This window comes from Neolamprologus brichardi, chromosome 3 (assembly GCF_056152115.1).
Source record: "Neolamprologus brichardi isolate AB-2024 chromosome 3, ASM5615211v1, whole genome shotgun sequence".
NCBI lineage: Eukaryota > Metazoa > Chordata > Actinopteri > Cichliformes > Cichlidae > Neolamprologus > Neolamprologus brichardi.
Genome location: NC_142106.1, coordinates 16,957,514 through 16,972,767, shown reverse-complemented (window position 1 = coordinate 16,972,767; position 15,254 = coordinate 16,957,514). Strand labels below are relative to the sequence as shown.

Below are 15,254 nucleotides of genomic sequence, written 5' to 3'. Positions count from 1 at the left end.
ATGGATGTCAGAGCTCTCGGCATCAGACTGTGTGAGTAATTTCTCAATTTCCACATTTGAAAAAAATTTATACATGTAAACAAATAAGATAAATACACAGAAGTAATAAATATACATATCATATACAATAATAAATAAAATAGGTAAATATAATGTGCAATAAATAAAAGCTTTTTGATTTGTCTTGTTAAAAATATGTCAATTTTGTTCATTTTTTACTAGGACTGCATTTTTATTAAATGGTTATTAGATGTCCTTTGTCACATACTTTTAATCCACAGTAGAAAAAGGTTAAAGTTATAAATTCTGTCTAAAATGTGATGATTTAGTTTGTTTTACTTTAAAACAAAGTAACCCATAGCCTTGTGGGCAAGTTATGATATGTAACAAAAATGTTTTAATAAGAACCTGTAAAAGTATGCATCTCTTTTATCTCTTCAGTGATGACCATTATGATTCTACTGAGTGTTCAGGCTGAAAGAGTTGGTGAGTACCGGCTATGTTCTTGTTTATATAAACTTAATTTTCCATTTTGGAGGAGCAAACAATTGAATTCAATTATTTGTATTTTACTTAGCGTTTTATTTCTTTCATCAATCAAATACAGTCCAGAGGTTTTAGTAATAAAATACTTTTTTGTGGTAATGGCTGATATAAGTAAGTTAATCAGATGTGCAAAATGTCCCAGATTTTTTAAAACCTTGCGTAACCTTCAGGTATTTTATCTTCGTTTTCTCTTTTAACTTTTTTTCACATTCAACATTCACACTGTTTCAAAGAGGCGAGCCTTTTACGTTTTGAGGACGCACCTTGGATCCTTGTCTTTACTTTATTGAGCACTCTGTTGCTGTTCCTTGGAATGTGCCTTGTCAACGATTGCTTGTACAGAAGTAAAGGTAATATTTTGTATATTGCAGCAAAGATTTCTGGCACAACTTCACCTACTTCAAACGTGCATGGAGAGGATGAAAAACTCACAACGCAGGGACTCCAGCAAAACGTACAATTAAAGAGGAACAACTTAATCAACTGACCAACGCGTCTAGGTCTTCATCAGGGGCATGATCCTGATGAATGCCACAAGTGTTGCTGGAGTCCCTGCGTTGTGATAATTTGTACATTAAAAGGCATGAAACCTTGTGTTAATTGCTTTTTGCACACTCACGTCTTGCTTTGTTAAACCAAAAGTGATTTGAAATCATTGCACCATAAATATTGTTAACTGAAAAATGTTTTACATTTATGTCATGCTTAATGTTGCGAAATCACAATTAATATCTTTATTTCTTTATTAAAGAGATGCTTTAGTCTGTCAACAAAAGCACATAATTCAGGCTCAGCCAAGAATCAAACTGTGTCTGAACACGAATATTGTGTCTTTTAATTGTTATTATATTTTGAAAAAGAAAAACAATAGATATTACAACAGAAAGAGGAAAGATATTTAACCAGGCATCTTTTTTTAAAAATATTTTTAGTAATAATACCACAGTAATAAATACATTTATAATTTATACATTCATTTATAAATTTTTGTCTTGTTTTTCCTACATCTTTGTTAAATATGTACACATTATTTAGAATGAAACATTCACTCTAATATTTGAATGAAACTAATTAAAATAATTAAGCTCTTTAAAAACCTGAGAGACTCAAAAGAAAAATATTCCAAAACTTTTCAAAATTTCAGTTTTGGGAGAAATGCATATATTTTTTTATTTCTCAAGTCTTTGATGCTAAAAAAGCAACGGAAAGCTTGACTCGCTATGTTAATGAAATGTACAATAAAACTCAAGAAGCTGTTTAGATTAGCTGATATTTATGTCATTAAGATGAAACTACAGAAAAATTATTTCCTGATGTAAGAGTGACATTATGTTCTTCTGATTGTCAGATTTCCCAAGATTTCAAATTAGATCTAATGAATACAGTGAAGAGCAAATAGTTTTCATCATCACTGATGTTACTGTGGTTTTCTGTCCTCTCACTCCTGCTGTATCTCTCCATTAGATGATGACATGTTATATTCTAGAGCCATTTACTACACCTTACGCCCGGGTGAGACTAAACTCAAAAGTAAGATTGACTGTGACCAATGATTCCTTGTGCATTACATTCAGATAACATGTAATATGTGATGTGTAGTAAATATTAAATACCAGCAATATTAATAAAACGTATTGTTCATGGCAAACAATTCATGTTTGTAACGAAGATGCCCTGTGAAGTTAATTTTGGTCTGCAATACTAACAATAGCATTTTTTCTACCCTTTAAAGAAAAATAAATACATTTTTTGTTCTGTACTTGTAAATTTAACAGGTCTCAGAAAAATAGTGGATTGAAGACAAAATCACATCTGGGTGAAAGTGAAGACATTTATCACACATTGTTATTACAATTGAACAAGCTGTATATTATCTACTCTGCATATAACAAAACTATAAAGAACTATAAGTACCAATAAAGTTAATATGCTAACAAACGCTTCTGTCTGTTATGTAGAATTTTAATTAAACCAGTTGTTGCTTCTGCTCATTCTGCTTGTGCATGAATGCTGTTCAAAGAAAAAGAAAAAGCTGCTGCTGCTCATTTTTTTCTATAGATTGTACACAGGTACTCACTGTGGTCAACTGCTGATGTAAATGTGTCGCATTGCTTTGTTTTCCAAAAAAGATGAACCAAATTTTTGGTTGGTAAAATACACCTGCAAAGGTTACTGAGCATGTCTCTATGTCAGGTCTAGTGCACACACTGAATAAATGGTGGCTTGTTTCATGCTGCATCAGAAACTGTTCAGTAGAGTCAAAGAAAACAAGCCATTTTAAAATGTTGTTTTAGGTCAGACTGAGTGTCTTGAGAAGTGAAAAGATTATTAAGATGCTGAGAAATAGAACTCTTTTCTACTTGAATATTTAAAATTATATCTGTCACGGACCCGGCTCTGGGGACTCGGGGCTCCGTGAGAAGTGTGGACTATTATCGTTGTTGTTGTTATTATTAGTGTTATTAGTTGGCGTGTGCATGTGTCTGTAGCTGTTTTCTGTGGCCAAGTTACAGGCACCTTCAGACCTGGTGGGTCTGGCCACACCCGAAGCCTTGCCACACACCTGCTGCTGATCTGGGTTCGTTGGGGTAGCTATTTAGGAGAGCGATGGAGCTTCCTCCGACGCGGGATCATTGCGTGAGACTCCAGTTTAGGTTTAGGTTTTGAGTGCATGCCTGCTATAGTTGAGTGCTGCTATAGTTGAGTGCTGCTATAGTTTCCTGCAGGAGGAACATGGAAAGCCAGAAGACACACGGGACCAGAGAGCACAAGTCATGGATTTATTGGGAAGGAAGGCACGACATGGGAGTCATGGGAGAGCACGGGGATTTGTTGTTGTTTGTTTCGTTTCACTGTAAATAAAGTGCACTGTTTGCATCGCAGAGTCCTGCGTTTGGGTCCTCCTTCCCCACATCCCCACGGTTTGCCAGGGCAAACTGTGACATATCAGTCCAAATATCAGGATAAAAATGAGCCTTCATGTACTCAGTCATTTTTAAATCCACAAACTAGGGAAGTGAACAGAACTTTGTGACTTTAAAAGTCTTCTGATAAAGTTACAAAGCTTCCAAATATTTCATAATGACCTGCTATATGGAGTGTAACAAAGTGTAAAAAATCAAAATGTAAATACGCAAAGGTTTTACATTACTCTTTTTTAAATTAAATTAACTCTTGAAATTTAGACATTACTAAATGTCTAAATTACTAAAGGCTCTACCTCCCATTCTACTTTTAAATACTCTTGGAACAACAAGTAAGCCTGCAGTGCGAGAGCAGAGTGCTCTAATAGGGTGATATGATACTACAAGGTCATTAATATAAGATGGGGCCTGATTATTTAAGACCTTAAAATGGCTGCTCAATCCACATTTCCTTTTGGAAATGTCACGAACTGGGTGTGCAACCCAGTATTTGTGTTTTCAGATCTCGATTTGATATTTGATGATTGTTATTCTTGTTTTTTAATCTTTTGTTTGTGTTTAGTGATCTTAGTTCCTTTCTTTGTCTTTTTCTTAGTCTGTGGTTAGCCTAGCCCAGTGGTTTCTCTGTGCCTGTCCTGTCTCATGTCTAGTCACCCTTGTGCCTATGTTCCCTCTGTTCCAGAGTCTGTCATGTCTCAATGTGAAGCCCGTGTCTCTGAGTCTGTGTCTTTACGTAGGTGTCATGCTTCCTGTTTTACTTTTATAGTCTGTGTCCTTTGTCAGTGTATTCTGCATTGCTTCTTTTGTCTCGATAGGTTTGATTTGCCTGTGGGTACTTTAGGCCCTGTGTTTCTCTCAGTAAGTTGCCATGTCATACTCTCACTATGCTGTGTTTCTTCCCTCTGTGTTCCAAGTAACTCTAGTTCTCAGTTCCTGTTTTTTTTCTAATGTTTTAGTTTGAGTTTTCTGTTTCTAGTTTTGTTTTGTACTGGTAATAATGACTTCCAGCAATAAAGCTGCCGCTTTAAAGTCATGCCTGCCACACAGCAGACCATTACAGGAAAGCAGAAATAAAACTCAATCAGCAAATTAAGTGATTGCATCACTCTGAATGAGTTGAGCTATTGCAGAAAACTAGCACTGGGCACAGCAGCTTCAATTTTTCTTCACTGATATGTGATTTTGACATTACATTTATTCATGTTAAGGGTTTTAATGAATTTCAATATAATGTGATGATGCTTAGATTCATTCCACCTTCATATGACCTTTACTGTCCAGTATAAAGAAAGCATAAACTGTCAACCTGCAACCTATTTTAGTTTTACCGCACCAGAATCCTACGTCAAGCTCTGACTGTTCTCATTTCCTGTTTATTTGTGGAGGTAAAGTTCATCAACAATGTAGGCAACAGAAAATAGAGCAATAAAAAAAAAATCATTATTTTTTTTCACTTATGCTGTAAAAAAACGATTCAAGCTGAGTATTCTGCCCTCACTGCTACACTGGATACAGTTATGCAGATAGATAAACTCCTCGACAACTGACAGGTGTATCGTCCCTTTTATTGACGCTGCCTTCCATTATCAACAGGGTGAAACTACAAACAGAAGAAAATAAGCAATATTCAGTCTATATATTCACACAATAATGCAAATCAGTTGACTAAACTAGCTAACATTGGAAAGAAAGTGAATCTGAATACAGTACACCTTTAACCATAAAAGTGCATAAATAATAGCAAATATAGTTGCATTAACTCGTGTTCAACTTAAATACTCACAAGCGATGCTTTCTGTAAAACAACGAAGAGGATGGATGCAGATGTTTATACGAAAAACATGCTGAGTTAGTCTTTTCTCAAAGTGTGCTGCATTACTAACTCTACAGCTAATAACAAACAAATCTTGGCATGAAAGAACTGTAGCGACTCTTACTGGTGGGAAGAAGAACTACACCAGCACACTGAGTGCCTTCATTTGAATTGAAATTTAGAAAATAAGTAACACTGAATTTTTTAAAACATTGCCCGCAGCAAAACGTTTGACCTTTTTTGACCTTTTTTTTTTTTTTGACCCTGAAGCGTTTCTACAATTCCAATTTATCTAATGATTTTAGTTCATGGTTGTCAAAGGAGTTGGTAGCCTTTTGAAGAACCTGTCATCATCTTGTCTCATTGAGCAACCTGGTTACTACTAGTATGTTTTATAACCTTTAATGTTATATAAAATTGCAACATACAGTGTTTACTCTAGCTCCACAGAAAATCATTACCAAATTGGATTGTTTTGTTTTTTCTGTTTTGTTTTTGCTCGTCAGTCACTTCATTAGGTACACTTGTTCAACTGCTCATTAATGCAAACATCTAATGAGCCTACAACATGCTAGCAAATCAATGTTTTTAGGCAGACATCAAGATGACCTGCTGGAGTTCAAGCTGAATATAACAACAGGAAAGAACTTTTCAACCAAAATTTAGAAATAATGAGGCACCACTTTTGTGGACATCATTTTGATGAAAAGAGAAGATATTTCCCATTTCACTTTCTAACTAAATGAAATCATTATGTACGCTCATGTGTACATGAACTATGTTTAAATAGCAGAATGCATTATTTTATGTTCTGTCTTATGGCTGAAAGAACTTCAGTGATTTGCTGAATGCCAGAAAAGATTTAAAATGTTCACTAATTCTGTGATATATCTCAGCATTTTACTTATTTAACCTTTATTTTTACAAGTAATCGCACTGACACTCTGTGTCGCCTTTACAAGAGAGAAATCTAAAACTAACAAAAAAATGTTTCCCGTCTTATTAAAAACAAGAACAAGTTCCCAGTGATGCACATACTACACCTAAACTGAGGATGTGAGCATAAAAAACCAGCCTACAAGTTGCACCAAACAGAGCCTTAACTGGTTTCATGTTCCGCCCACTGATAGTGAACTGAAACAAGGTGGCTTGACTTGACACAGAAGCCACTCAACTTCTTTGGATTATTGTATTCAACGTCACAAAAATATTTAATTTTTAAATTAATTAATTTATTAGCAAGACGATACCTCTGCTCACTGCTGTAACACTTCAGTTTACTCTGCAGTGTTTAGTCTGCAGCAAGACAACATGGACGCCAGAGCTCTGTGCATCAGACTGTGTGAGTACTTCTCATTTCCACTTGACCATATTGCATTTTTTTTTTTGTTTTTACCTTAAGATACAGTAACCGAATGCATTTTTGTGATCCAGTTATAAGATTTGATGACACGTTTACTCTTAGCTGTAAAAGTCAAAAAGAAAATATGAAACTTTGTTGTGTCTCTTTAGTGATGGCCAGCATGATTCTGCTGGGTGCACGGCATCTGAAAATTGGTGTGTACATGCTATTTTCTCATCTATATTAAAATTATTAAACATTTTGGAGGAGAGAGCAATTCAGAAGAAAAGTTGTTGTTTCTTGTTCTTTTGTGATTTTAGCAAAACGCGTCCTGTGATGATTAATCAGCATATGATTTATGATAAACTTTAAAAAAAATGTCTTTTTAACTCTAGTACATCAGTTTAAGTAATAAGAATCTAAACTGAATCTTTCTTTATTCTTTGTTTCAGATGCAGTTTCTCTTCATATTGTTCCAAACAGACTGCAGTTCTTTGAATATGAATCCATAACATTTCACTGTGAAGGAGTCGATTATTGTGAAGTTCTGCATAAATTTAAAGGGAAAATAAATGCATGTAACAAAACTAAAATGAGGACACCAACAGGATCATCCTGCAAAATGAGAACTCTTTATACAGACGACAGTGGAGAGTACTGGTATGAGACTGAAGGAGGAATAAGAAGCAACAGTATCAACATTTGTGTCACTAGTACGTTTGAAGAAAAATAAAGAAAGAACAACAACTTTTGATAAATTTTAATTACTTAATATTGGTTATAATTTAATATTGCTTTCTATTTAATGAAATTACATTAAATAAATATCAAATGTTTGTTGTTTCAGATGGTTCTGTTATCCTGGAGAGTCCTGCTGTTTCTGTGTTAATGGAAGAAACTGTGACTGTGAGCTGCAGAAACAAAACTGCTTCCTCCAACTTTACAGCTGATTTCTACAAAGATGGAGGTCACATCCATAGAAGCTCCACAGGAAACATGACCATCCGCAGAGTTTCAAAATCAAACGAGGGACTTTACAAGTGTAACATCTCAGGAGTTGGAGAATCACCAGAGAGCTGGCTAAAAGTCTCAGGTGAAACACAAAGATATATGAAAATGAAGCAAAACTGTTGAGCCTGACACACTATTTAAAATGTGTCAGTCTGAATAAACACTGAACATCTGAAAATGAACATTTGGGTTTTTTTTGTCTTAACTGAACTCTTCTCTCTTTTCAAACTGTCATTTAGACTCCCAAATTGTGAATTCAACTACTAATCCAGACAGTCACATAGAGACGACCCACGCTTCCTCTGCTGCCACACCTTGGATCACTGCTACGATTTTATTCATTTTTCTCTTGATTGTGACCATGGGACTGTATCACTTTAGCAAAGGTTAGTGTGACAGAGGTAATGAAAATACTGAAAATATTTTCTTTTCATGCAAAACGTTGGATTCAATGATTTTACTTTGCTGTACTGCTCATGTGCTGTTGAACTAAACATATATGTTTTCTTTGCAACATCAATCTGGAATCGAGGCACCTTAAGTGTTCTGACATGGAAAAATTAAGTGATAATTGCATGTCACATATAATGTTTGAAAAATATCTTGTTCATTTTTCTAAACGTAGATGGTTAAGGCACAACTGAAGCTCAAACAGGTCAGAACAGAGATACCGTGTTAATATTTTCTGTTCATTTTTATTGTTCAGTGGAACAAATGTAATAATTGTAATAAATACTTTCTGTACCTTATATTTGAGAAATTATTTTATGTCAGAACTTGAAATAATAATTATGATGATAACATTTAGGAGATTATTCTCAGCCCAAGAGATGTGTTGTCTAATTAGATTATGCATTGTTTTGAAATCAACATGCCTGTTGTGCACTAGGCAAGGCAAGTTTATTTGTATAGCACAATTAAACAACAAGGTGATTCAAAGTGCTTTACAGAGACATTAGAAACAAAAATAAAAAGCATGATTTAAAATTGATTAAAACAAGCAAACAAACAAACGAACAAAACAGTATATAAAATCAAAACAGATAAAATTAGTAGTTAAAATGTAAGTTTTGACATTTAAGCTTAAACTACACTAACATCATTACTCTAAGACGTAGTTTATCAGCATTTTAATGATTTTAATGTTTTGTGTTTCCGTGTCCACAGAGGCCAGTAGAGTGAACACAGGTAGAGCAACATGTGCTGCTGTGAGAAAAAACAGGAAGAAGAAAGGTATGTTTATGAGTTTTCAACCACAGTAGCACAATACTTTTTCTATGAAGTCGTAAGCAGAAAAAAGTGCACTGTGTGAATGTTTTGTCAGTTTGTATGTGTTATTTATAAATGTGCAGATGCTAGTGTTAATTTGAGCTTAGTGAACTTACGCCTCAAATGAAAACCACATAGACTCTAAGTCTCTTTCAGATATGAACTGTATCTACAGTGAGAGCTTTGAGTTTCCTCATACAGCTCAGAAAGGTTACATGTGGCAAGAAGTACAACTTCTGACATGCATATCATTTAAACATAAATATTTAACCCAGCTTTTAATTGAGCACTTACAAAGTATAGGAGTTAAAAACTCAATAAAATAAAATTTTATTCAATTTTAATTCAATTTTCAATTTTATTTATACAGCACCAAATCACAACAATAGTCACCTGAAGGTGCTTTATACTGTAAGGTAGACCCTACAATAATACATAGAGAGAAAAACCCAACAATCATATGACCCTCTATGAGCAAGCACTTTGGCGACAGTGGGAAAGAAAAACTCCCTTTTAACAGGAAGAAACCTCCGGCAGAACCAGGCTCAGGGAGGGGCGGGGCCATCTGCTGCGACCGGTTGGGGTGAGAGAAGGAAAACAGGACAAAGACATGCTGTGGAAGAGAGACAGCGAATAATAACAAGTAGGATTCAATGCAGAGAGATCTCAGTGCATCATGGGAATCCCCCAGCAGTCTACATCTTTTGCAGCATAACTAAGGGAGGATCCAGGGTCACCTGATCCAGCCCTTAATATATGTTTTAGCAAAAAGGAAAGTTTTAAGCCTGATCTAAAAAGTAGAGTGTTAGTTTAATATGTGCATTGAAGAATATCCTGGTGAAAAATGACTCCAAGATTCCTCACAGTGTTACTGGAGGCCAAAATAATGGTATTCAGAGAAGAAAAGGAAGGTTAAAGATTGGGCAATAATTAATTATGGCCACTGGGTCTAGAGATGGCTTTTTAAGTAACGGTTAAACTACTGCCAGTCTGAAGACCTGTGGTACATAGTGTGGTACACAGTCAAATTTATGTCATAAAGTGACACAACAGCAATAGAATGATGTCAACATCTATTTGTGTGTGTGTCTGTGTGTTTGTGCGAGAAAGAGAGAGAGAGTACCTGCATGTGTGTGTAACTGTCTACACAATTCCTTTCTGTGTTATCTTTTCTTGCTTTGTCCCCTCACTGTTTGGAGCTTTGACAGTTTACCTGTTTCTGGCTTCAATCAGTGCACATATATACATTGTATTTCCCACATGGACTGCTGACTTTAACAAATTATCTTTGTTATTTGGAACTGAAATCTTTAGACCTGTCCTGTCTGCTGAGTTCTGGCTTTTATCAGCGCACAAATGCTGGACAGTGATTTCCCTCAAATTCTTCTGAACTTCTTTCCCTATTTGTATCCCTGTGAAAACATTCAAGATATTGCATTGGGGATGTGTGAATCCCCAATCCCCAACATGTCCTTCAACGCACATATTAAACAAATATGTAAGACTGCATTCTTCCATTTGCACAACATCTCTAAAGTTAGAAATATCCTGTCTCAGAGTGACGCTGAAAAACTAGTTCATGAATTTATTACTTCCAGGCTGGACTACTGCAATTCATTATTATCAGGATGTCCAAAAAACTCACTGAAAAGCCTTCAGTTAATCCAAAATGCTGCAGCAAGAGTACTGACAGGGACTAGAAAGAGAGAGCATATTTCTCCTGTTTTGGCTTCCCTTCATTGGCTTCCTGTTAAATCCAGAATTGAATTCAAAATCCTGCTCCTCACATACAAGGTCTTAAATAATCAGGCCCCATCTTATCTTAATGACCTTGTAGTACCATATCACCCTATTAGAGCACTTCGCTCTCGCACTGCAGGCCTACTTGTTGTTCCTAGAGTATTTAAAAGTAGAATGGGAGGCAGAGCCTTCAGTTTTCAGGCCCCTCTTCTGTGGAACCAGCTTACAGTTTGGATTCGGGAGACAGACACTATCTCTACTTTTAAGATTGGGCTTAAAACTTTCCTTTTTGCTAAAGCATATAGTTAGGGCTGGACCAGGTGACCCTGAATCCTCCCTTAGTTATGCTGCAATAGATGTAGGCTGCCGGGGGATTCCCATGATGCATTGAGTTTTTCCTTTCCAGTCACCTTTCTCACTCACTATGTGTTAATAGACTTCTCTGCATTGAATCATATCTGTTATTAACCTCTGTCTCTCTTCCACAGCATGTCTTTTATCCTGTCTTCCTTCTCTCACCCCAACCGGTCGCAGCAGATGGCTGCCCCTCCCTGAGCCTGGTTCTGCCGGAGGTTTCTTCCTGTTAAAAGGGAGTTTTTCCTTCCCACTGTCACCAAAGTGCTTGCTCATAGGGGGTCATATGATTGTTGGGTTTTTCTCTGTATCTATGAAACGCCTTGAGGCGACTTTTGTTGTGATTTGGCGCTATATAAATAAAATAGAATTGAATTGAATCCCAAACCCAGAAAATCTCAAGGCCATACTTGACAGTTTGGCATGTACTCTAGAAATGTTAACCTATGTCTATCACTACTATGTCATGTTGATTAGCCATCAACAGTTTGTCTGTCTGTATCTGGAAACAAACTTTACACAGCCTGCACCTGGGGTCTTGTCTGGCATGGTAGACCCCAGCCTCTATTGATCTTGTGATCAGAACGTTTTCCTATGCTGCTATGATTAGTGCCTCTGTCTTTCAGTCCAGCTTTGTACAGCCACTCGTTGGATTTTTGGATGTCAACCACTTATTCCATCTGCCAGTGGTACATACCATGCAGGGGCTTATCCTTCCATGATGGCTACTAGTAGAGCGACTGCTCTATCTATGATAAACATGTATATATAATTCACCAGCTACTGGCGGACAGAGCAGTCACTCAAGATATACTCAACATATATAACTATTTGCTAATTTAACTTTAGGATTTAGCTTTTATAACATAGATTAATGATTGATGAATCTGATGAAATATATATAAACATATATTTGTTGGTTAGTTATTTTATTTCTAACTAACCAAAAAGCTGCATTCTTATCTAACTGTGAATGTGAAATTTTGCTAAATTCAAATGAAAATCTATGAATATATTAAAAAGCAAACACGGATTATTGTTATTGATATTACTGTGGTTATTCATCTTCTCACTCTTATTGTTTCTCTCTGATGGAAGAAGATGCACTGTCGTCTACACCCATTTACTACAGCTTTGTCCCGAGTGACACTCAACCACAAGGTACGATTCAGTGTTATTAAAAGTCATTTGTTATTGACACTAAGATTAAGAAAAGCAGAAATATCACGTAGTATTTGAAACAATCTAAGGTAAATAAGTGTTTTATTACATAAGAAATTGGCTTCAAACTAATTTTATTTTATTCTAGAACATATTCAACATTTTTCTTAAATTTAAACCACTGAATATAGAGGTTAGCAATCCTTGGTCATTGTCACTGATATTACTGTGGTCATCTATCCTTTCATTCTCACTGTTTCTCTCTATCAGATGCACGGTCCAATAGACCTATTTACAGCTTAGTCCAGGGGGACACTCAACCACAAAGTAAGACTCATTGTGATTAAAAGTCATTTAATAGTGACACTAAGATTAAGAAAAAAAAGGAAAGGAAATATCACCTAGTATTTGAAACAATCTAAGGTAAATAAGTGTTTTATTACATAAAAAATGGGCTTTAAACTAATGTAATTTTATTACAGAACAACATATTCAAGAATTCCCTAAAACCTTAAATTAAAACCACTGAATATAGAGGTTAGCAATCCTTGGTCATTGTCACTGATATTAATGTGGTCATCTATCCTTTCACTCTCACTGTTTCTCTCCATCAGATGGACTGTCCAATAGACCTATTTACAGCTTAGCCCAGGGTGAAACTCAACCACAAAGTAAGACTCATTGTGATTAAAAGTCACCAATGTTATTATGGTTACCTATCTTTTCACTCCCATTGTTTCTTTTGGTTTCATTCTGTTAGATGAAGGTGAACTGTCTTCTAGAACCTTTTACTACAGTTTAGCCCAGGGTGACACTCAGCCACAAGGTGAGACTCATTGTGATTAAAAGCCATTTAATAGTGATGCATTGATTAAGCAACAGCAGAAACATCACCTAACAAGTGTTTTATTATATAGAAATATGGGTTACCAACTAATTTATTTCCATCTATTATCAAAGCAGAATCAGAACCCACCACAAAAATCCTCTCACCAGGTATAAACCAACACATAGCAGACGATCCCTTTTATTCTCCAATCCAGACGGTAAGACTGGGGGCAGTTATGTCTTTCGTGTTGCATTCAGATAATATGTGATGAAGATGAATAAATGGGATGAATGGGTTTCATAGTGTAGACACCCCAATGCTAACTCCAGTGTTATAATATAGAATGAGTGGTGTGAATGAGAATTGGCCCCATCCTGATTTCCTAGTGTTTTGCATTTTCATAATAACATGTTTCAGATGATCAAACACATTTTAATAACAGACAAAGATAACTCAAGTAAATGCAAAATGCGGTTTTTAATTAACGATTCCATTGATTGAGGGAGAAAAGTTATACAAACAAACCTGGTCCTGTGTGAAAAAAATGATTGCCCTTTTTGTTAAATCATGAATTAACTGTGATTAATCACATTGTTCGGAAAGCTTGGAAAGCTCAGTTTCACTAACAGTACTCAGGCCTGATTACTGGCAGACCTGTTGAATCAAGAAATCACTTAAACCGAACCTGTCTGACAAAGTGAATCTGCTTAAAATATGTCAAAAAAACAATATCATCATCATCTAAAGAAACACCTGAGAAACAATGTCACTGAAATCTATCAGTCTGGAAAGGTAACAAAGCCATTTCTATTGCTTTGGCATGCTAATGAACCACGGTGAGAGCCATTGTACACAAATGGAAAAAACCTGGAACAGTGGTGAATGTTCCCAGGAGTTACTGGTCTACCAAAATTACTTCAAGAGCACATCAACGAATCATCCAGGAAGTCACAAAAGAACTCAAAGAACAACATTAAAGAACCACAGGCCTAACGTTTCAGTTAAGGTCGGAGTTCATGATTCAACAATAAGAAAGAGACTGGGCAAAAATGATGGAAGAATTCAAGGAGAAAACCACTTCTGAACAAAAAGAACATAAAGGCATGTCTCACATTTGCCAAAAACATCTTCAAGACTTCTAGGAAAATATTCGTGGACTGACAAAACAAAAGTAAATTTTTTTGGAAGGTTTGAGTGACATTACATCTGTAATAAAACAGCATTTCAGAAAAGAAACATCATAGCAACTGTAAAATATGGTGGTAGTAGTGTGATGGTCTGGGGCTGTTTTCCTGTCTCAGGACCTCTACCAAAACATCCTGAAGGAGAATGTCTGGTCATCTGTTCGTGACCTCCAGCAAAGCAGACTTGCGTTTTACAGCCGGACAATGATCCAAAACACACTAGCAAGTCCAAATGAAGATTTTGGAGTGGCCCAGTCAAAGTCCTGACCTCAATACTGACCTAAACTGAGTTGCTGTTGCATGACCTTAAAAAGGCACAATACCATGTAGGTTTGGATTTTCTTTCACCCTTAAAATGAACACCTGTATTTAGAAACAACATTTTGTGTTTACTTGTGTTATCTAGCTCTAATATTTAAATTTCTTTGATCTGAAACATTCAGGTGTAACAAAAATACAAAAAAAAACCCCAACAAAAAAATCTGGAAGAGTGCAAACTCGTGCACTTTTCACATCACTGTATATAACTTATATACTCATTCCCAAACTTGTGTTAAATACTGCTGCCATGAAATAACACCTATGTAGAAAAGAAACCTTGATACAGTACAGAGTACAAGAAAAATATACTTTACATCAAAAGTGATATTACATGTTTGGCAATTACTCGTTGACGTTAAAATTGGTTTACAATGTACAGAATACAAAAATTGTTTCTATGTTTTTTGTTTGTGTTAGTTAATTTTTTTTTCTACTCCATTCTATCTTGCAGGTTGCAGAGTGATCTGATTGAAGACATAATCACATCTCAGTGAGAGATTTTGTAATTGAAGATTTTTCATTTGGTTTTAATCGTGATAACTTTTGTCTAGTTAGTTAGACACAGCTGGCTGCCAGAGCCACATGGTTATAAGTAGATATGAGGCTGAATGCTAATAAAAGCACCTGACTTGACCTGTCTGTTGTCTTCTATGTGTATGAATGCTGTTTACAAGAAAAGAGTCATTACAGCTTGTAACGCACACACTCACTGTGGTCAACCACTAATCTAAAACTGTTGCATTACATTTTTTTCCCGAAA

At 35.7% G+C, this 15,254-nt stretch overlaps 1 protein-coding gene across 2 annotated transcripts; it reads left to right on the top strand.

Moving 5' to 3' along the window:
• LOC118455501 (uncharacterized) lies at nucleotides 1-13,257 on the top strand. 2 transcript variants are annotated; one of them, XM_087839184.1, is made up of 10 exons: nucleotides 1-31; nucleotides 442-486; nucleotides 7,078-7,338; nucleotides 7,473-7,718; nucleotides 7,909-8,022; nucleotides 8,804-8,869; nucleotides 12,098-12,160; nucleotides 12,431-12,487; nucleotides 12,921-12,986; nucleotides 13,124-13,257. In XM_087839184.1, exons 1-10 carry the CDS (start codon nucleotides 1-3, stop codon nucleotides 13,255-13,257), a joined length of 1,083 nt encoding a protein of 360 aa, XP_087695310.1. The 2 variants fall into 2 exon arrangements, with proteins under 2 accessions (XP_087695310.1, XP_087695309.1); XM_087839183.1 differs by lacking the exons at nucleotides 1-31; nucleotides 442-486 and adding exons at nucleotides 6,699-6,840; nucleotides 12,775-12,831 and having other exon boundaries at nucleotides 7,876-8,022; nucleotides 13,121-13,257.
• Nucleotides 13,258-15,254: the final 1,997 nt, after the last annotated feature.

Bases quoted from the DNA above. Each gene is read 5' to 3' on its own strand.
- LOC118455501 (XM_087839183.1), top strand. From the start codon at position 6,699: ATGCATTTTTGTGATCCAGTTATAAGATTTGATGACACGTTTACTCTT. The intron at 7,719-7,875 runs GTGAAACACAAA...ACTGTCATTTAG, and splicing joins GAGCTGGCTAAAAGTCTCAG to ACTCCCAAATTGTGAATTCA. The intron at 8,023-8,803 runs GTTAGTGTGACA...CCGTGTCCACAG, and splicing joins ACTGTATCACTTTAGCAAAG to AGGCCAGTAGAGTGAACACA.